General features: G+C 33.7%; 1 protein-coding gene across 7 annotated transcripts in view; it reads left to right on the forward strand.

Annotated features, from left to right (window-relative positions):
* The window catches only part of LOC126770297 (ecdysone receptor), a 219,871-nt gene that overhangs the window by 189,924 nt on the left and 5,697 nt on the right, over nucleotides 1–24,250 (forward strand). For 2 of the 7 annotated variants that reach the window (XM_050489644.1, XM_050489645.1), the window contains exons 1-4: nucleotides 1,749–2,418; nucleotides 22,908–23,078; nucleotides 23,514–23,806; nucleotides 24,013–24,177. In XM_050489644.1, coding sequence (XP_050345601.1) covers nucleotides 2,100–2,418; nucleotides 22,908–23,078; nucleotides 23,514–23,806; nucleotides 24,013–24,177 — 948 coding nt within the window. In that variant the 5' untranslated portion in view covers nucleotides 1,749–2,099. Of the gene's footprint in view, nucleotides 1–1,748; nucleotides 2,419–22,907; nucleotides 23,079–23,513; nucleotides 23,807–23,997; nucleotides 24,178–24,250 lie in introns of those variants that run through there. The other 5 variants (XM_050489647.1, XM_050489646.1, XM_050489649.1 and 2 more) reach the window with 3 other exon arrangements.

Below are 24,250 nucleotides of genomic sequence, written 5' to 3' on the forward strand. Positions count from 1 at the left end.
GCGAAATATATAAATGACTTAACACCCACTATCGGTTAAATGGATGGAAAATTAAAACATTATGTTATACATTTCATGGACCAACAAACATTAGCTGATAAATAGTTTAAATGTCACGGAAGCTTGACTATAGTGATGCGAATTCTCATAGTTGAGAAGAGATGCGTATTTCCAAAACATAGAGGTCAACGATCCGCGCGGACACGTGATTCTGTGACGAGAATGATGGGTACGTCATACTACCTAATCTAATCTTCTCGATATTTTCTATTTTGCACACAACACATACATTGCTCGTTTGATACTAATTATTTCATCGTTGTGAGTACGAACTACGAACCGCACCCGGTTCGGAACATCCCTCAATTCGATTTTCAAATTGTCGTAATGTAATATAGATTCAAAATTGATTATAAAGTATGTCACCACAAAAACATAGATAACCTAGATGCAATTTGGGTCGATGTGCTATTTTTCGTTACCGACCTTCGCTTTATCATCTTAAATCAAGATATATATGCATTTATATCACGCAAAAAACAATACACTTTTTCTTGTATAAAATTTTTTTATTTCGACTATATTTAAACAGAGTTTTGTCTTAAAACTCTTGCATACTTTGTTTTGCAACGTGAAATTAATTTTAATTGTTAGCTCTAGTTGTACTAGAGCTTAAATATTTTTTTTATTTAATTTTTTTTAATAGTTTAAAAAGTTTATTGTTTTTTTTTGCGTGATCAAATCACAGCAAATATCGACTAATTTAATGAAATGTTATTTTCGTAAGTGTTGATAAATTAATACATATTATTATTCAAGTCGTCAATAGGTTTTTGTATCGTCCTTCTACAAGATTAATTTCAATTTAATGTAACCTACCTTAATATTTATTATATTCAATTTCTCTTTTCCAAAAAAGGGGTGCTTTATTGAATTAAACTTACGCTTAGTGAAAAATTAGATGTAAATACAATAAGTATGTCCACCTAATTTCATATTAATATTTCATTTAACATCTAGTGACCATAAGAAGTTACGAACGTTGAATATATTTTAATTATTTTATAATAAAAGAAGACAACTTTGCAATTAAATTGAAAAACAAAAACAATTGTTCTGAATAATTCTGACAGTGTAGTCGCATTTCATAACAGAATTTTTTGAGAAAGTAAAAATGAAAAGAAAAAAAAAATTCAATCATATTATAAATTATACTACATTTACTAATACATGATCGCAAATGTCTTCAAATCGAGATCAGAATTAAAAAAAAAGCATTCGAAAATAAATTTTGTATTAATGCTTTTTTATTTGGTTTTAAAATAATATATAAAATATTTTGCCTGTTCTAAAAATTAAGTAAAGGTTAAAGTTTTGCTTAGAGTACTTTGAACTCTTATTAGTTAAATACTTTAGTAATTACAATTACATCAAAGTGTTCAATGGGATAGCACGTACCAAATTTCGTCTTAATTAAGAAATTAATTTGTCAAGTTCAAAAGTTGTGTAACAAACAACAAAGTTGTTTTGATAATGCGAGGAAGAATCTACTTCATAAATTAATGTGATGGTGTTATCGGCGCGCTACATTCTGCCGCCCGGTGACTTGACTTTCTGTGCCACGGCTGCGCGCCGTGGCGGGGCACGCGGGGAGCAAGCTGCGGGCGCGGGGTGGCGTGACGTCACGCTCGACCGTGGCAGTGAGTAGTGAGAGCGACCGCGTCGCTTGTTCGCTCGCTCTACGTACTTCGTTGACGACGGTCGCGCTCGTGTAACGTGCTTATATTTCTATCAAACTTACGCGGTAACTTCTTCCGAATTAGTATTATCGGGTAAACTTGTGTACTTTTTGGCTATATTCAGTAGTGTTGTGTGTATAAGGAGTTTTTAAACGGAATAACAAGTTTTATTGGAGTGAACTCGAAGCCGACTGTGAGAAACGATTCGTTTCGGTTTCGACGCTGCCGAGACTAGTGGATGTTGATAATATTATATCGTTAGATACCTAGTTAAAGTGCGAAGCAAAAGTGAAGTGTTGGAGGAGCGGAGGATGTCCGTCGGCAGTCGAGGATACGAGGGCGTATGATACGCTCTTCGACATGAGACGTCGCTGGTCTAACAACGGAGGCTTTCCGCTGCGTATGCTCGAAGAGAGCTCGTCAGAAGTCACCTCTTCGTCAGCTTTAGGCTTACCACCGGCAATGGTTATGTCACCGGAGTCGCTCGCCTCGCCTGAGTACGGCGGGCTCGAGCTATGGGGATACGATGATGGCATCACCTATAACACCGCACAGACACTGCTCGGCAACACGTGTACAATGCAACAGCAACAGCAACCACCCACTCAACCTTTGCCATCCATGCCGTTGCCGATGCCACCCACGACGCCCAAATCGGAAAACGAATCTATATCATCAGGTCAGATTCTTAAAATTACGACTTTTCTTAAACACCATTCGCTATCACATCTTACTTGTTTTTTGGAAATGTAAATATGAATTTTGGCGGCAAGTGGTACGCCATACGCCGGTGTCAAAGTCAGAGGCTGAGGCGTTGCAGCGCTGTCATCGACCTTTGGCCCGGATACCTTGACCGGGCGCCACGGGCCGATGTCTCCACTCGCTGCACAATACTGATAAACCTAATGTTTTGTTTAGACGCCATTTCTGCAAATATTTTTGAAAACATTGATTCATTACTAATATATTATCTTTTTATATTTTATAGTAGCTTATGTTTACATTATGAATCTAACCTCTTTTCTTATTTAGACAATTAAAATCTTGCCAGAGTATTTAATTAAATATATTGAGACCAATAAATAAATAAGTTGTTAACTTAAAATGCAAGGATGACTAATTGTCTAATCGTTGATATGACATGATTGCCAGTTGGTTGGAAGCGCTTAGGAGAGAAAACCATTTTATATTGATCCCAGAGAACATTAAGCATATGTAGACATTGTATGGTATAGGTTATATAGCTTCGTTTCAACCATTCTTAGTAAACAATGCCTGTGTTTGATTAGTGACCGCTAAACAGCTAGTAAGTCGATGTAGGAGGAACACTGCATGAGTAATACTTATCGCGACACTTTCAAGGTTAAAATGGAAAATTTAACATACATAATAGTCCGGAAACGCTTTACACCTTTAACCAAAAACATCAATTTAAACAATATAAATAAACTTCAGTACTACACGATTAATCTAATTCCATTTCAATTAGCAACCAAGTTAGGTTGATACATTTGAATTTTTTATATTACAAATATATAAATAGTCAATAATATGAATGATTGAGTGCTAGGATATTACGTCACGCAGTCTTATTGTGTATCCCATTATAATATTACTGAAAACGAAGGCGTATTATATTCCTTGAAGATATCACATTTATATTCTGTGATAGAATAACAAATTGATATTGCTATTTTGATAATGGTTTGTCAATAGGTTTTACCGTACCGGTTTTACTGTCAACCATCGCTTACATAGCCAATGCGCCACTAACCTTGGGAACTAAGATTTTATGTCCCTTGTGCATGTAATTACACTGGCTCACTCACCCTTCAAACCAGAGCACAACAATATCAAGTACTGCTGTTCTGCGGTAGAATATCTGATGAGTGGGTGGTACCTACCCAGACGAGCTTGTACAAAGCCCTACCACCAGAAAATAAATAGAAGACGTTATTAATTGCGATAAATCTTTAATAGTATTGCATGCAATTATATAAATACGTGTATAATTAATTTCATTAATAATAAGATTGTAACAAATATAAGATCAATACACATTGATATATAAAAAAACCCTTTTTTATATCAATGTCAACACAACAAAAGTGTAGAAAAAGAAATAAATAATAATAACGTTGATTATTACATGTATATGTTTATAAAATTAAAATCTACATTAGCGCTGAAGGCCTTAAATATGTACATTACATTCATTGCCAGAATAGTACAATGTTTAATCTATCATCAATCTACGGGGAGAAATGGTGAGACAGTCGGGATGGGGGACGCTCCCTCCTATTAGTATCCAGCCAACTAGTGATGTATATTATTATTATATTTTTAGCTGAAGCTCAATGGGAATCGAAATTTATGTTTTATTTTGTTAAGCTTGAATATTTTTGTTTTTATTTGGAACTTAATTCGCTTTTCGTATTTTACGTATTTATTTAATAAAAGAAACTTAATGAGAGTCAATTTTTTCTTCGAAAATTGATCATTCAACTTAGATTTCATTTTATCTCTTAATTTGATTATAATATTAAAAAGTACTCGTTTGTAAGTTCAAAATATTAAACTAATTTTATTATCAGTCCGTTTTTGAACTCCAGTGTGTCGAGTTGGCTTCTATTTGAAGTCCTTTTAATATGCGATAAAGCATACAACATAAACAATTTAAGAGTGAACTGGATGCAAGAGTTTCGTCGAAGAGCTGGCGCGCCGGTCCGACCGGTTTAGAGGCCACTTCTGATGGTAAATCGCAGCGCTTGACAAGCCACATATGTATACGTACAATGTATATAATAATCAATTACACGTATGGTCCATTTCATTAGAATTTGTGCAATTTGTAAACAAATGGACGACATATTACAATGTAACATTTTAATTTTACAAAAAGTATAGAAACTCAAATTCGATATATATATAATTGATTGATTTGATTGTTTGGATTTATTTCACTGTGTGTATATGAAAAACAACTATAAATGTTAATCAAACACAAATATGGAGACATACACACACATATTGTATTAAACGTGTCTGCTGTACAATGGAAATTAAAAAAAAACAAAGCCAAAAATATACCTTGTATTTTACGTTAACTTTTTCATTTAAAGAAACAAATGTATTTTCTAAGAACAATATAAAGATATTAGAAAAATCATTGTCATACAACTAGGAAGACAAGAAGGAATCATTATTTCGTCTCCATTATTAAATTGAAAAGGGTAATCTTAAATATAGCTACAAGAAAAAAAAAAATGTAATTTTGTTCGTTATGAAGAAATTGGCCCATTCAAAGTTAATTTTCTTCAGACAACGACGTCGCCGTTCTTGGCTTGCTCTTGACTTCTTTTTATACATATATTAAATTTTTATTTTTACTTCATTTTCGCTGGCACTTTTTATAAATTGTTCCGAAACTAGCAACCGCAGTTGAACTTGAAAAACTCATTGATTGGCAGTCCTTACTGATATTATTAACGCGAAAGTGAGTTTGTTTGTTACGCATTCATGTATAAATTTAACCAATCTTCATAAAATTTTGTATATACGTTTTCAGGGGTACAGAAAACGTTACCTAAAATCTCCCTTTCCTCCCTCAAATGCTGGCGAAGCTGTGGGCGGAAAATAGTTTCATATAATGTATACTCTAAATAATTATTGTAAAAAAATATAAATGTTACAGTCTGTGAATTTTGTATCAAAATAGATATCTATACTTCTTTCAAAAAATTTTTGGCTACCTAAAAAGAAGTAACTTACGTAGAAACGCAAGTTTATGATCATTTACGAAGTATCCTGTTCATTGGTTCGGCTACTCATTAATCGCTTAAGCGAGGATGCGTACTGCAAGCCGTGTATTGTACCAGTAGCGTGCAGCCAATAGCACATTTAATTATACACTTTTAATTACAACACATTTTCGACTTTACCTATAGTGGTGCTGAGGGTGGTAAATTTCATGCTATGTTTTCTGTCGAATGATAAATCAATGATGACAGAAAGAGATAATAAAATGTTTAATTAAACACCGGCGACAAATCGTTAGAAGTATTCCCGTTAATATTTATGCGATACTTAAGAAAATACAAAATTTCAACAATTCATTATCAATGTTGCAATTCTAAAACGTTTTTATAATTTTATTAATAAATCTAATGTTGATTTAAATTATGAGAACGCTGCTTTATAGTAAGTCACTTTCTTCTACGCGCAGCGAAGCAATGAAATATCGTTTCACACACTTATCATCTTATAATTGACTTATTGTTTTTTGCTTTCCATCTCGCACGTCTTTGCAAGCAATCTCTATAACTTTTCTGCGCAATTTATTTACGATCCTCATTTACAAAGTCATAAAAAATACCATCTATCTATGCACATATTTTTAAAATAATCACTTAAAAGGGAAATGCAACAATAAAATGTAGAGCACCGTATATATTTTTTTGTAATCATTTAAGTTATTATTATTTTTTTATTGGAAAGCAGAGTTAAATGTTTTCAAACAATCTGTTCAACTTAGCTTACAAATAAATCATATTTACAAAACCAGACCAATGTTATAAAGCTGGCAAATATAAATCAAGTCATCAAATAACATCGTAATTATAAGCAAATTAACATTAGCAATCAAAAACGATTTTGATTGCTAATGTTAATTTGCCACCTGATGCTAAGTGGTCATCAACGCCCATAGACATTGGCATTGTAAGAAATGTTAAACATCGCTTGCATCGCCAATGAGCCACCAACCTTGGGAACTAAGATGATATGTCACTTGTGTCTGTAATTACACTGGCTCACTCACCCTTCAAACCGGAACACAACAATACCAAGTACTGCTGTTTTGCGGTAGAATATCTGATGTGTGGGTGGTACCTTCCCAGACGAGCTTGCACAAAGCCCTACCACCAGTAATATAAGTCACTGACCGCCTAAATCATGTGGACATAATATTTTTCACTTAGAGTTTGCTTAGTTTGTAGTCCCTAATTTTGATGGATTATACTTGTTTGGTATAAAATGACAAATATTGTATAGAAATAACGATTTATATAAATAAAGAAATGAATAAATTTTATTGTTATTTTACTTACAAGTTAAATTAATTATTTCATGCCTTTTCGTCATGCTATTTCTCTAACATGCGATATATTATTCCAATGAATATGTATTTGGCCTTTTCTGACACGAAATGGTATCAAAATTTTAATTTATATATTTTTTGTGTTTACTAAATAATTATATTAAAATCAAATGCGATAAAAGGTATACATATATTTAGGTAACCTAAAACATTATATAAACTTTTTATCGTATTCGAATTTATAATTATTTCACAGAATTAATTATTTTGGTATTATATTACTCGTGTAATAAACGTTTGAAGATATATTTGACTTATAAAGTACAATTCGATTAATTTGTGTGTATAGTCGTATGTTTTCGCATTAAAGTATTGCATTGGTATTATCCTCCGCTTAATAAAGTAACCCGCATTAGTCGTCGACTAAATACATCAATAAAACTTCTCTAAGTCATGGAGAATTAAAACAATCAAGATAAGTCGTGTAGTAACACACATGCGGGCACACTAATTGCATTTATAGTAAAAATATCGAATTTCCACATCAATATTACAGCTTAAATGCTGACTTATTAAATTATAATTAAACAATTTACCCAAAAAAAAAACCCGGAAGGCAATGATGTTAATATTTATCTTGGCTGGTAGTAAAATTTTACTATTACTACGGAACGGACTCTGAAAGGGACATAAAGCCCAGACGTTACACCATATTTATTCAATAGTGCATAGAAAACTAATACGTTTGAGTAGTTGACATAGATTCAACAAGCCAATGATAAAGTAAACTATCGATTAAAGTCTTAAAACTCGCAAAATTTTTAATACTTGATCATTACGTCCAGACATTGTTTTTTCGTAAATAAACTTTGTCTATTTTCGTCGTAAGAAATTACACCGTGTGAAAATACCTGTAGGGCACATTTTCATACCCCAGAGGCCCCACCTGAGGTGAATGTATCTGTGTCCGCGTGGGGGCGCCAAGGTCACTGCGGTTTTTTGACACGTTATATAAATAGTGGCGAATCGAAGCATCATGTACCTAGCACGTTACTTTTGTTGTATTCACTTAGCCGGAAATTATTTGTTTCGCGTTTTGAATAATCATTAATTTTGTCGCAGCGACAGGGTTACGAACCCTGTTGAAGGACCTTTGATTGATTACTAGGTATATAGGCAATCGAATTTGCTAACGCTAATACCTAACATGTATATAGCATTGATATTGTATTATATACTATTTATTTGTATATTTGAATTTGATTATATTCATATAATATTATAATTGAATACAAATTGAATTAGAATTCATAGAATTATTTACTAAGCGAGCACTTTATTTTTTAAAATATTTAAATTGAATTCATTCACAAATGTTATTAATGTGGGCATATTATCAAAACTTATATGTCTTACTTCGAGTAGAAGCCCCTCAGTAATCAGTTACTTTCTTAATATCGCTAATTGCGGTTATCTTTTTGATTAATTCATTGAATTGCAAGCTTCTTAAACTTCTTATATCAACGCTGGTTTTAAAATTACAAATCCTGTGTTAATTTATACGATAAAATATAAGATTTCAATGGCGTGAAATGCGATATTCTCTCCGTGTTTGCGAGTCATGATTGATGATTCCTTAATCAAAAAGGTCGCTGACCTCACTCGGTATAAAGAGAAGATAGCTTATGACTTCATCTGTTTTAAATAACAAAAGTAATAACAAAAATAGTCCCAACACGATAGTTTATCGAACATCGTTTAAGCTTGTTTTCATTTTGCATTTACTAAATTAATTTTCTCCATGTTAAATTTACATATAAATCTGATCAACTCTACAAGTATTGAGTGTATAAGCGGGTTTGGTGTTAGAATAATATTACTTAATCCTAGCCCCACAAGCAGCTGGCGTTTCATAGTAGGGAACAAATTTCATTATTGCAGCGTGATTTTGCAACCCTTTGATCGTATCTAATGGTCGATCTGGCCCCCTTCATTTTCTAAGTCCACAAATTCTTCAAAAGAAATTTTAAAAATGATCAAACGTTATTCAACAATATAGAAACATTTATTTCTAGAGGCGTATACAATATCTTATAATACATTTTAAATGTTCATATAATACTTTTTCATAAATTGGTGTTTATTTTTTTGGACACATTTTTGACTCCGTACTTAAGGTATGCGAATATTTGTAATTTGTCCTGCCAGACGAGAGATTATGCGCAACAAAATCGATACCGTTGCTTTAATAAGTGATAAAATCTAAAATTAATAGTAAGGTTAGTTTGAAAGTTTTTCTTACAACATTCTATAGAAAAGGTAGTCTAGGAAGGCACTACAGCGGATATGCGGTCGAGCGCTCGTCTCGGTCGGTTGCGCACGCGCTGCCATCGCGTCGCTTGTTAGTTCTATTATCTCCCTTCAGTCAGTCGCTGTAACCACGAGATGGACAACCTTGATACAAGTAGAGTTTTGTCTTCTTTGCACTATATATGGTCACACTATCGTTCATCGTAATACAAACAGCATCAAATGAATCTTAAATTTATTTCAGAAAACTTGTAATTTTGGAAATAGAAAATAATGTAATGTAACAGCGCTCTCTCGTGTTTTCATTGTATATACAAAGACATTTTAAATACTTATGTAACTTATAAAAACAAGAGATAATATTAAACTGTAAACGGGTATATTATCAAGTATTTAAAGGTAAAAGACAATAATCAGATATTAAAAAAAAAACAATACCTTGGTTATGATCAACGTTGCCGCTGATTTTTTATCCGCCTCTAATGGTTTCATTTATCTTGTCGAGGGCATCTGTTGTATCGCAAAGCACGTTTAAACAGAGTTGGCATTGTTGACTGTATATTATGTTGTAACGCAGGCCCCAACTTAATATTCAAATTGTTATTAGATTATACTCCTTATGTCTTCGACTTAAGAACTAAACGTGACAGAGCTTACCTTGAAACTAATACATCCTGGATCACCAGAACATTGTACTGAATCTTCTAATCATAACGGAATCACGAATACCTGTTAAAACCTTTGTTGTCAAATGTATTCAGTATATAGATTACTTTGCTAAGAAAATATGGCATCTGCGATATGTTATCTCACTACCGGTTATATTTTAATGGAATTCTTTTACATTCTAAGGTTAAACAGTCTTAATTATTAAAAGTTAACATATTGCAGATTTTTTTGTAGTTTTTGTATATTATAACTATTTTAAATTTATATATGGCGGCCACTACTGAAGGCTTGTAAATACACTACTCTGTGACGTTAAAACATAGTTAACAATTATCGTTTATATATGTTTTTAAATCATATGAGTTGTTTCATTCTTTATGTAACCTTTTACATTCATATAAATGTATATTTAGAAGAGATCGCTTTTAAACGTGTTAAGTATGGTTTGTTTTAAGGCGTTGAATTATGTCAATAGGAAAAGAACTAAGCAATCGAAAAGGAAATACACCTACGCGATTCGCATAACAGGCGTAACTCACGTACTTCCTCAAGTGTGCTGAGCTTATGTCAGTTCACTTATATTGTTTTGCAATAGTCTTTGTAAATCTAAACGTATATCCAGTTTGAAATTAATATACACATTTGAATTGCTATAGATAATTTATTTTTATTTTTGTTTCAAATTGAAACTATAATTTATATGTTTATTAAAATTATATTACTACTTAATCTTTATTTGATACGATCATCTCAAATTAAATTGTCGACGATATTAAAGTTTTTAATGTAGCAAACAAATAGTTGCACGTATATTTTCAATTGAACGTCGTTGTCGTTCAAGTATGTACAGAGAATAGCTTTATCGGGTTAATATCAATATCCCTTTGGACCTTGTTAGACCGCCCCCACACGCGTGTTTCTTGACGCTTTATTGTGCCATCGTCGTATACGACCCACACTCATACAATTTTGTCTCGAATAGATTTTCTCTACGGAATAATTGTACAAAGTTTATGATATGATATTTTTAGATTTTAATATTGCTCATAGTATATTATGTAATAATCAATATTTTTTAATAATGTTTATATTTTAAACCTACTATTCAATAACTATAGATATATATATATATATATATATATATATATATATATATATATATATATATATGCTTATACGTTTTAATCTAATAGTGGCACCTATTTACTACAAAGTGATTTCATCATCGACTTTTATACCCATTTTATATATATAATTGAATAATAAATTTTATATTAAATGTACAATATTTTTGTAAGTTATTAGAAATGTAATTGGAAGATTAAAGTGTCTTAATTCGAATATTCAAAATAGTATAAAAATATTTTCCTATTCATAAAAGCAGTAATGAGACAAACATTTGCTTGACTTCAAAGTAAATATTTCTCTCAAAAAAATAATGGCCTGTCGGTAGAAAAACAAGCCGACATAATGTCGAGACTTTTCATCAAAACAATTTCAGCCAATCATTTATTAGAATGCCTTTGTGTAAATAATATCTTTTATTAACGAAAATTACGGTTTCAGATGTACGGCATAATAGCTGTAATATGACAAAATATTTTGACATTAATACATCATATTAAAATTTACGAATTTCTCGCCGATTGTTGACATCTAAATGTACGTCCACACCTAATAAACTTAACCAGTCTATATTGAGCTTGTATACAATATAGTGAAGTAAATATCTAATATGTAACTGCACTTATATTATATAATATATAGGTTTGTTTAAATGCAAGTATGTGTCAGTGTGTTTGTGTAATTTTAGTTCGAGCGCATTGCATTCAAAGTAAAACTACTCATTATAATTTAAGTCGCTTGGCCTTGATCGTTGTGCATCGCTGCACGGCGCGTTGGCATTCACCTTATCGTGTGTTGAACTGTTCTATATCAAAGCGACCAGAGATGGGTCTAAATTCAGAGTGGTTTTACTCTGCCGCGAATAAAAATATCATGCGCTTATTTTTAAAAGTATAGAAACGTTCAGCGTCCGAATGTACATCTGAAATCAGACGAATAATACCTATCCGATAGCTTTAAATACATTCATGACGAACACATTCCTACTGTGAATGTGTGTGTATACGTATGTGGCTTGATATACGAGGCAGTAGTCAAGGTCGACAATGTCATTGTACGAGCTCGCTGCTCGACGCGAATTCACACACTGACACAACTTGCAAGCTTTGTGTGTGGTTGAGCTATTGAAGTAATCTTATCATATAGGTCACCTTACACTGTAGATTATAAATACGTACTGATTGCGTGTATCTATGTATATGTAGATGTGTGTGTGTAGTGCGCTCAGCTCTAATGCACTATGAAGAATCTCAATACTTTAGAATGTAAAATTTTAGTACAATCAAATATGATAAAATATTGAAAAAGTTTTTTTTAACGAAAATTAAAAGTGTGTTAAAGTTACATATTTCGTGAAAATTATATCATTTTTTGAAATAGTAATGATATATTACTTTTTAAATTTCTCTTGATTTTGTTGTTTTGTCAAAGTAGAGTTAAACCCTTCCATGGCGGAGTAAACTTTTATTTTCTCCTTAAACTTTTAAACATTTCGAAATATAATGACGAAAACTCTTTTATAAAATTTTATTATTCAGCTATTCTCATAAGAAATATTGAGCAATCATTTTCAAGCGAATGATTACCATAATTAGTAAAAAATATTTTCTTATGAAATAGTAAAACATTCTACTGTAATGCTTTTTTTGATATCTTAAAATAGAATTGACCATGCACAACGAACACATCAATGGTAGGGTGAGGCAGAAAAGCGGCGAGCAAATGATTGACGCAAACAGCGTCAGTTGTTTACAGTACTACCGCCTCAGGTTATTTACATCGGGGTCACAGACACGTCGAAGGAGACGGTCCAATCGATATAATTTATCTAACTGGCAACGAGAAGCAGTTTACCTGCAATCCGCGGGTGAACGAGACTACTAAACGCGACAATGACCTCCTTTGACATTACGAGGTCGTTTATGCAATAGAGAGCTAAAGTGGGTGACTCCAGCAATAGCGCAGAATGTAGAGATGATTGAGCAAGGCCGTGTCGACTTTGCAATACTATCACGCAACAGATAGACAACTTGATGTTTTCGGTCGTTTCGTGTTATGATTATTGTTTTATTGAAATTCGTTATCGTTCACCGAAACATTTTATCTGATGGAAGGTGATAGCGGCGTAGTATCAGCGACACTTTTCTGGGGTCAATGATCTTTCTCCACGTGGTAGCTTATGCAATTCTCGTCTCTTAAGAATATGCCATTTCAATTATGTTTATTTTATATTTAATTTAATTTATGAAGGAAATAAATCCATTAGAATGAAATGTGCTGTACGAAGTCTGCTGGTGAAAGTGAAATTATACCAACATTTACTGAGATAGGCGAAGTAGTCTTATTAAACTACTTTGTGATTTTATCGCGTTTTCCGACTGGACAATGAACAAGTAACATCGGAAGCAATCTATAAGCTGAAAAAATAACAATCTCGATGTTCATTATATCACTAAAACCTGAATAGGTCGATTAGATTGGTGTCACTTTTTGTTTAATTTCTTTATATTTTGAATAGAATTGATGAATTTATTTAAAGATTATTTAACAAAATATTCTTGTAGTGTTTTAAAACTGCGTTATACCTTCTGAGTTAAAACTAAAACATTAAGAAGATGGATGTTGCAGTGTATCTATTTATATCTGGTCCGGCCATAAACAGCCTGTGTCGGGAAACCGGTCAGCCCGGCCGAGGAATGTTCTTGCTCTCGCTAACTACTGTGGATATCACTGAACAGGACGATTGCAAATTTACTAACAATGTATTTGTTTGTGCATCTCTATTCTTACGGTTTTATCTTCGTATTCGATTCATATATTCTACCGTCAAACAGCAATATTTTTGTTTTTCGGTTTGAATGGTAAGTGAGCCAGTGTAAATATTTAGGCAATATTATTATAATTTTAAGGGACATAACATCCTTATTGCAAGGCAGGCGGCGCATTGGCGATGTAATGGATGGTTAATATTTCTTACAATGCCAAACTACAACTTGTCATCAGGTGGCATACTTGTCAGTCTGCCTACCTAATACCATTTTTTATGAGTACCATAGAGTAAATGGGAAGTAGGTCGCTAAATAATAAATGTTTCACAATTTTTAGCGCTGCACAAAGTGTAGTGGTACAGTGCCAGATATGAGAACTAGGCGTTTTATCTCATTTGGGTGACTCTGGCTCACTCATCCTTCACATAGAGATATGCTAAATATCAATTATAGAGAGTACAATAAATGGAGTTTATACATAGACGATCTTACACAACCCTACCCTACAGCAAGTGTAAGCTGTGTTTTAATATAAATTCAAGGTATTAGGTATGTTCTTTTATTTATAATATTTATAATACAAAATAAGCACAAATGCATATACGTGATCTGAATAATACGTATTATCAATCAATCAATCAACAGCCAATCGTTGTCCACTGCTGAACATAGGCCTCTCCCAAGGTGCGCCAAAGCTCCCTGTCCTCCGCCTTCCGCATCCAGTTGGTGCCCGCCACCTTCTTAAGGTCGTCGGTCCACCTGGCTGGAGGGCGCCCTACGCTGCGCTTGCCGATTCGCGGTTTCCACTCTAGGACTCGTCTGCTCCAACGGCCATCGGTCCTACGACATACGTGACCAGCCCACTGCCACTTCAGCCTGCTAATTTTGCAACCTATGTCGGTGACTCCGGTTCTTTTCCGGATAATCTCATTTCTGATCTTATCCTTCAAAGATACTCCGAGCATAGCTCGCTCCATAGCACGCTGAGCGACTTTGAATTTGTGGACTAGTCCCGCAGTTAGTGTCCACGTTTCGGCACCGTATGTCATGGCAGGTAAGACGCATTGGTTGAAGACTTTCGTCTTCAAACATTGCGGTATAGACGACTTGAGGACTTGACGAAGGTTGCCAAATGCTGCCCATCCCAAGCGAATTCTTCGATCGGCTTTCTTCTCGAAGTTGTTCCTACCGACTACCGTCGGTAGGAATACGTATTAAAGGGAATATAATTATTTATTGTTGATTTATTTGAAAAACTTATGTAGAATACTAAATTTAGTACATACAGAGGTATGTATTATGTATTTAGATCAAATAATTTACATTTGAAAGAGTTGAAAATGATATCTTGTTTTTGGTTCGCTGAAACCGAACTATACGTGAGGTGATTAGGAAATGTTTCCTCCTAGCGAATAATAAAAGCGATGAAAGGGATGTGGGTGGTTGAGTGGGGAGGAGAAAGCTTTATATGTCTCCGCAACGTCATCGCCGGGCTATCCATCAACATGACAGCACCGATTATTGTAACGACCCAGCTACCAAACCCTACAGAATTTTTATAAACCTTTTAAAGGATTGTTGAAATCCATATATTATCGTTATAAGTATCTTATATAATCCACTTCTATTTTTGAACTAATAAGTGATATCCAAAATATAAATCACCTAAATGTAATAGGAACCTGAGATGGCCCAGTGAATCTTAAACGATGATCGTGGGTTCAAACCCGGTTAAGCACCACTGAATTTTCATGTGCTTCATTTTTGATTATAATTCATTTCGTGCTATACGGTGAAGTAAAACATCGTAAGGAAACCTGCATGTGACTAATTTCACTTAAATTCTGCCACATGTGTATTCCACCAACCCGCTTTGGAGCAGCGTGTTGGAATAAACTAACATACCTTCTTCTCAAAAAGGGAGACGAGGCCTTAGCCCAGCAGTGGGACATTTACAGGCTATTCACTTTTAAATGGAATAGGTACAGAAACATGCAGTCGACAATTGAGAACTATCGCGTGTTTGTTCAACAAATACCAATTAACAACATAAAGTTTTGTACAATGTAAAATAATAAGTTAAACGTATGTACTTATACGTATAGCTTCGTACTTATTCTGTATTATATATGCGGTAGCTAAGTAAACAACTTTAAGTGCTCACAATATAAAGTTTATTTCATTTTAAGCATGAAATAAGATTAACTACATGTTTATTGAGTCTCAGACGGCGATATTGAGTGAACGCGGAGGGCGGCCGACCTTACGCCGCGCGTGGGCTGAGCCCATGACACAGTTCACGAGATGTTCCACTACAAACGATTATTTCTGTCCCATATTTCCATTTAAATACCTTGACGTCACTCTTATTCAGATTTTTATTCATTATATATTATTAATTTGATAATTTGTCCAAGTTGTAAGTATAAACTACATTTATCTTTTTGATGTATTTATAAGTTTCATATAATAATATGATGTGTTATAACTTCGACACGGAACCTCAGTTCGGCTAAGGGCATATGTATTTTTAGTCGCATCCAAGCCAATGTTTGCCACCGAAGTCGACATCTTGCCAAATTTTGAAGAACAAGTATGAGTAATGTTTTTTATGTTTAATGACGAACGATCATGACTTTTTATCTTTTTGCTCGTTACCAAAAATGTGGTTATATTGTAAAAAAACGTGTCGGTTTTGATTACAAGGTTACAAATATGTTTCTATTTTATTATTTTGTTACCTTTAAATAATAATAAATAACATATTTTTTGAAAATTTTGACTTTAAACGTAATATATGTCAATCAAAATTTGATATTTAAAAACATCTTGTATAATTACTTAATCAGTGTTCTTGTTTGGCGTTAAATTCATCGAAAACAAAGGCGTTCTTTGGCGGCTGATAAGCGTTTCGTAGTCGGCTTATCTCGTCTGATACACGGTCGCTGACCCCGTACGTTCCGGGATGGCTTGGCACATTAATCTAAAAAGCAACGTGATTTCCTTGCTCAGATTTTATAATTTGCTACGTAAGAATACACATAATATACTTATATATTGTAAATCGACATTTCTTTTATTACTCGACAAGGTTAGAAAATAATTTCATAATTTATTGCATATTTATTTTGGACGGAAACCTCATCAAAATATATATTTTTTTATTCATACATATTTAATTTTTATTGATTTATAAACCGCAAAAAGTCAGTAACACGGTATATTATATATCACACACATTGTTGTAAAGTTGAACCTAAATACCACTGTTGTTGAGACTCGACCTACTTTGAAAGCACGTTTTCCTCTTGAGGTTTTGCAGTATTCTCTTAATTTATAGAGCGTTAATGACCTATAAAACAATGTTTAGCTTGTTTATGAATTGTTTTGTCAATTTTCCTTAATAAACTCAAACGACCAGACATTCAAATCCTTTAGATAAATTCACATTGTACTTATTGTGTAACTACTTTTTATACGCGTGTACATGTTCCGCTTTAAAAATTCTGCCTATAAAATATATATATGCTAAAAGTCACATTGATGCGTTGCTGCGTTGCATGTTTAAGAAGGACAAACCAACATACATTTTCAGATGGAATAACTTATATTATATAGTAGATGAACATATCACACGTATAGAATGAAAGTTATTTAATATTTAAATACTTTTTTAACGTAACGTTGATTTGTCAACAAACCACATAGATATTGGCAAATCTTTGAGAATGTTCAATCGTCAGGTTATTTTTGTTCCAGCTTGTTACAAAACAAATAAAATAGATTTTGAGTTATGTCTTATATTCTGAAGGTGTGATATCGAGTCAAATAATTATAAAATTGTTATCAGCTTTAGAACAAAGAGTCGATGACCTAGTTGGTTATTCGTTGTAATTAGCCCTTATAGACGATGTCCGACGGCCGATATCACGTTGACGTCACTTAAACGTGCCTTGACCTAGTTTACCGTTCTATATAACAGTTTTATAGGAATAAGGTTAGTAAATAAAATCTGTGGTTATGAGTAATTGTAACTTCCAATAATATATAACGTAATAGAAAGCATTCAAAGTGCAATGTTCATGTGTCAAGGGCGTATAGATAGAGTCGCTACGGTGTCAACGTTTCCAGCGTATTGTGCTGACGAGGTCGAGCCACATCACACAAGGGCATTTATACACATAGATAACGTCTAACTTTTGTATGTTAAAAATTTGATATATTATTAAAAAAAATTGTTACTTAAGACTATACGCTTCTTAAAACTTGTCATCTGTCAGTAGAGACCGCGATTTTATTATAGCAAATAAACTCCTGAATTATATATGAAAAAATACTAAATAGATGCTACCACACATTTTTAAAATGATTATAGAGAATTGTCTCCATTTCGGGGACCCATTACAACCATTTTAACACGGGAAGTTAAAAAAAAAAACACCCGCAGCGACAAAACTAGACGCAGACATTGCGTCCATGTGCTTAAAATGCTATTTGATACGTTCAGCTGCATAGGTTTTAAACACCAGGAAACCACCATGCGGCGTTAATTCTAATTATATCTCCCTTCCTTTACTATTTTACCCATTCCCATGTTTACTCGAAAAGACGTACTAGCGTGGGTGCACAGTTCGTCTGTACAAAATTAGGGAGTGGAGTGAGACAGAAAACATTTGAAAAAAAGAGAGGTTCGATGTAATCTAGTATTGTAAACAAACAGCAATGTGTCGGGGAGCTGAGGCATATCCATTACAGCAGCTATCCATCTATATATTTTTGTGTACGTGATAACTGATGGACACTTTCGACTTCACGACATGGCCGACGGTATACATATGTAAAGAGAATGTTGTATCTGTGTGATCTACTTAAAGTTTTTGTTTTAATTTGGCAATCTCGATGAAGAAAATTATATTACGTATTAAAATTGCATGAGATATAAGGTACAAGAAATTGTTATTCGATTATTTACAGAAATATTTATAAACTCAAAGGTGGGGTATTAACATTTTGTGGACAAGATGTTCATTGATTAAACTGCTATTATCTAGCTCATTGGCATCTAAATGAGTCTTAGTCGTATGCGAATGGCCGTTTAATATATGAAAGTCGAAGGTTAAAATAACCGCAATATGTTAACGTTATATACTTTTTTATCGAAGTAATATTTACTTTCAAATCAACAAAACAAATCTTTATTACAAAGTTTATCTGTGAAATAATTCTTACTTATTACGATACTGCCTTATTTCGAACGAAGGTCTTTGGAAATAAATAGTTAATTGGTCTTTTTTTTATCAGTGTTATGGGATCAACTAGGTTTTTTTGAACTTTTTTAATATTTGTGGCGAATGATAATCCTTATTCTGAGTTCTCTTAACTGAATGTATTTTCGTGAATGATATACAAATTAAGATTGCTGTATTAATTTTAATATAAAGATCAATCGATGAATGAGATTAGATATAGTATATAAACATAGTAATCGAAGTTTCCACGATAGCGTGTGACGTGAAAATGGCGATTTTCACCGCACGCGATTTCTATTTCAATCCAATTTTCCCGGCGCGTGGAGAAACCGATCGCTCTAGTTGCGCTGGCTCCGGCCCACATCTCTTGCTAGAAAGTATTGTAGAAAGTAATATTATTATCCGATCTCCGTCCATCCGATGCATCGATCACGTGCATCTTTTTATGCATCTATTTTTTGCAACAATAATCCGTTTACAACTAATTTATCTCATTACGAACAAAACGCGATATATTCAGCTCGTCGCTAGCCATCGCCACTGGCTACTTAGTATGTGACATGTCGCTAAGCTGTGCTCACTTTCGCCGCACCCGAATTTCAATGAGGTTGTGTAGAGGCTTGTGCAATACCTAAGTTTGGGCAACTTTCACTGACTAGCCAGTATACGCTTACGCGGTGCGCCTGCGAATTGGTTACGTCTTTGGTTTCTGGGGTCACAGTGAAAGTGCGTATTGTACAATCGACATCACTTTCTTAATCTTCGTTTATATATTTTTTGTGGTCATAATGTGTTGTGTAGAAAGACATTATGTATTTAAGTAAAAACAAAACATGTAGATTTCTTGTTTCAAACGACATGAGAACCAGAGGACGGTAAACAAAATGATGATATATATTTTTATATATTTATGTATAAATATACATAGTATTTGATGTTATTTCATTTTCAATTATATAAATAGTTTTTTTTTTATATAATGATAGCAATAGCGGTTTTCTCACACGTCCACATATTAATTAATAATAAATTTATTCATATCCGTGGGACGACGACGTCTTAATGCTCGAATATTACCAAAATATAATAATATGAATAAAGTGCTAATTTAAATTTAATATTAACGTTACTGTTATATGTACATTTATGTATTTTAACACGTTGCAATTACATTTAAAAGTCATACTTTAGAAAATATAGCTTTTATTTGTAATTTATATTGCGATTATTATTAAAAGTGGCGCAGCAAAAATAACAGCCTTAAAAACTAGTAACCTCAATTCAAATTAAGTTTTTCCTTAATTGAGATACCAGATTTATAAAATTCAATGTAAAAATGTTGACATGTGCTTTATAAATATAAAGCATCTTGTTTTTGTAGCGAAAATGAATTATGCGAAACATAAAATATTATCGCAGAAGCAAAAGATAAATTATAGTCAGCTATCTAGTTTTAAATACCAACTTTGGTATCACTTCAAAGAGCAGTCCTTAATAAGTGAAAAAGTCACAATCGCGTGAGAGGAAAAACGTGTTATTATTAGCTGTAGAGAATCGCGAACTTGCTTTGAGCTCAGATGCTATCATAAATAATGTGGCGGAGCGGTGAGCGTTGGAGAGATGTGCGGGAGGGGAGGGCGGTACGTAAGAGTCAAGGCCGCACGCTGCCCCCGGTCGACGCTCGCGCCCCACTTGTCGCTCACATCGTTCTCTCGTTCCCGCAGCCGAGAGTACCCGACGAATACCGAACCACCACGAACTAGACCTTCTATGCGCTCGCGCACAACAGCTGAGACGTAACAACATAACACACTGACTCGGTCATCCGTGCGTTCAACTTTTGAATGGCTTTCTTTTTCATGAGCATAGATTTGATTGATCTTTATTTATGATAAATCACATGAATAATCATCATTTTTTATTACTATTTTATCAAATATTAAACATTACTAAACTAAATACTTTAAAATGTTTACGAATAACTATTATATATATTTTTTTTAATTTAGAAAAAGAATAAAACAACGCAACACTAATATTTTGAGACATTCACGCGACAATAGTAAATAATATTTCTAATTTACCTAATCGTTTGTTGATTAAGCTATTTTCCTATTTATTTCTCATAGCGTATAACAGTAATAGCATGGCATGTTCGATAATCCAAACCAGTTCTCGTCATCTCGCACACTTTCACCGCCTTCGATGAGTTGCATCACCTTAATAACCCACTAAACGTAATTTAATGATATAATCACTTTGACAACAAAACACTTTGACACTATCGAAGACATTTTGAAAATTCTAACGAACAAAGTGCAAACATGTTCAGTTTTATTATATAAATATGTTATTATAGTCATAAATGACAAGACTTTATTGCTGAGAGTTTACCGTCCAGATCGCCAACGATGCATAACACATTAAACTTGAACAATCTGCAGCAAGACTTACGCAGATATTGAATATAAAAGCAAATAAAGTTGTTTATCTAAGCAAATAAGTATACTACTAATATACTAAGACGAGCCGAAATGGAGAATCATATCCGAAGATTGCGTCAATCGGCGCTGAATCGTGCCTTGTATTAAAAAAAAAAACATGCACATTGAGAAAATATACTTGTCCAATTTCCACATCAATTGGCACTCCAAAATATAATTGGATCTCTTTTTATTATATAGCTTTTTATTCATCAAAATAAATAAATAAAATGATAATAATATACTGTCATGTGTATCCGCAAACCTACAATGGAGAGGTTAATTAAGGTTCACTTACTACTTGTGCTTATCTCAGTACAAGTAAATGGCAAACTTGTCACTACAAAGTAAATACTACATTTTTTAACATGGCAAGAAAAGCAAGGCCTCTTTGTCACTAACTCCTTCTGGCTGTTATCCCACGTGGAACTAGTTTTTTGGCAACAGTTTATTATACCCGATTGCGCAAGACAGGTACGCAGCAAAGGCCACCGACCCGACTTAACTCCGCTTAATGGTCTCAATAAAATGTAAATAAAATTATTTACTAGAAACTTAACTGCCTTGCATGGTTGAGTTAATATGCTTAATGTTAATCCTCGTATCAGGCTTTTTTCGTTCTTCATGCATTATGCTTTAAGATGTATTCTACATATTTACGTCTCAGGTATCTTGTGAAATAACAGAAATTAATGCCAATGAAACATACGCGTATATAATTTAACGTTAAATTTTTTAGAAATTTGTAACTACAATATATTCATTGCGGTTAAAGGTGAAACGAAGTAGTAATAAAGTTGCAACAGTGCGTCTTACTTTTAAGGAGTTCCAACTGCGTGATTGACAATTGTCGATTTAATTTCCATTGCGCATCACATACCCTATTCCTACATGCACCTTGAATATCAAACTAATGTCCCAAACATCATTAGTATGCTGACAAGGCCTTTAGCCACCTTTTGTTTGGGCAGGAAACGTTCAAACTGCCACCGAAAATGACTTGATCGTATTTCGTTATGAAAACATCTCTTCGACGAAGGGACAAAAGGACGAATGTAAAAAATGAAAATCAAACGATCTCCGTTCGTCCGCCGAATCAACAAGTCGCTCATGAAATGTATGCAAATTTTATAGCGTCCGTTTTTAGATGTTCTCGACACCCGGCGCCGTTGGGGCATCAGTTTCGAATTTCATTTATGGCGCAGTTGCATTGATCAATGATTCGCTTTATTTTATATGTGATGCCTGTTACGGCTTAAGAGAGCGAATAAATCTTAAAAATCAAACATGTATCAGTTTTCATTTATAGTTAGGTAAATGAATACCAGGTTAAACTGACATGTAATGAAACGTATGTAATGTTGGAAACCTGACTTAAAATGTACCTTTGTTGAAAGCTCGTGCTAAATCTAAAGATACTCTTGAAAGTGAAATTTTATCTTAAACATTTTATTATTCTTTTACAGGCCGCGAAGAATTGTCGCCCGCATCGAGTGTAAATGGTTGCAGCACAGATGGAGAAGCGAGACGGCAAAAGAAAGGTCCAGCACCTCGCCAACAAGAAGAATTATGTCTCGTATGTGGCGACAGAGCCTCCGGATACCATTATAATGCTCTCACCTGTGAAGGCTGTAAAGGTATACTTTTAATGAGTGATATATATTTATTATTTCTATAAGTAATATTAGAAATTTTAGAAAATCAAACAGGTTTACTGTGCAGATTCGTAATTATGCCAAAATAGAATACCTTTACCAAATAAGCGCCCACGATTATACAAATCCAATGCAAAATTGGCGTATTGTACTGGCTATCAAGGTTGTTAGCTAAACGTACACATTGTGCCCGAGTCGAGACGTAACGTCACAATAGCCGTCTGCACCGCGTCTACTCCTTGATTCATCCAATTCTCCAATGTTGGTCATCACAGTCAAGCTTGTTTGATTTCATAATCTTTTATAATCTACGTTCAAGTGGAAGTCAGATGTTTGTTGTCCTGATATCACAATTTACAAACATATACATTAGATATAAAACACAAATCAATTAATAAAATAATGTTATATTTACAGGATTCTTCAGGCGGAGTGTTACTAAAAATGCTGTATACATTTGCAAATTTGGTCATGCATGTGAAATGGATATGTATATGCGAAGAAAATGTCAAGAATGTAGATTAAAGAAATGTCTCGCTGTGGGCATGAGGCCAGAATGTGTAGTCCCGGAGACAACGTGTGCGATCAAAAGAAAAGAAAAGAAAGCACAAAGAGAAAAAGACAAACTGCCAGTCAGCACAACGACAGTTGATGATCACATGCCGCCCATTATGCAATGCGATCCACCGCCCCCAGAAGCTGCCAGGATTGTAAGTGGAGTATGCCTTGATTAATAATAACGTAGCCAGGCCTAATGACAATTACCCTTGGCTACATCTCCCATTATCTAGTAACGACCATTTAAATTTACTAAAAATATAAATAGTTTCCATGCATGATTTTAAATCCCTCCATAACCAATAGCAACAAAATATTAATGTTTGTTGTTTCCTACGTGAAGCTGGAATGTTTGCAGCATGAAGTGGTCCCGCGGTTCCTCTCGGAAAAGCTCCTGGAACAGAACAGGCTGAAGAATATCCCTCCACTAACGGCGAATCAGCAGTTCTTAATCGCGAGGCTCGTCTGGTATCAAGACGGCTACGAGCAACCTTCCGACGAAGACTTAAAAAGGGTTACTCAGGTGGGTTTCATTTGCTTTACTTTTATTTATTTTTTAATGCACTTTATATTCATATTATTTTATTTATATATAA

This window comes from Nymphalis io, chromosome 8 (genome assembly GCF_905147045.1).
Source record: "Nymphalis io chromosome 8, ilAglIoxx1.1, whole genome shotgun sequence".
NCBI lineage: Eukaryota > Metazoa > Arthropoda > Insecta > Lepidoptera > Nymphalidae > Nymphalis > Nymphalis io.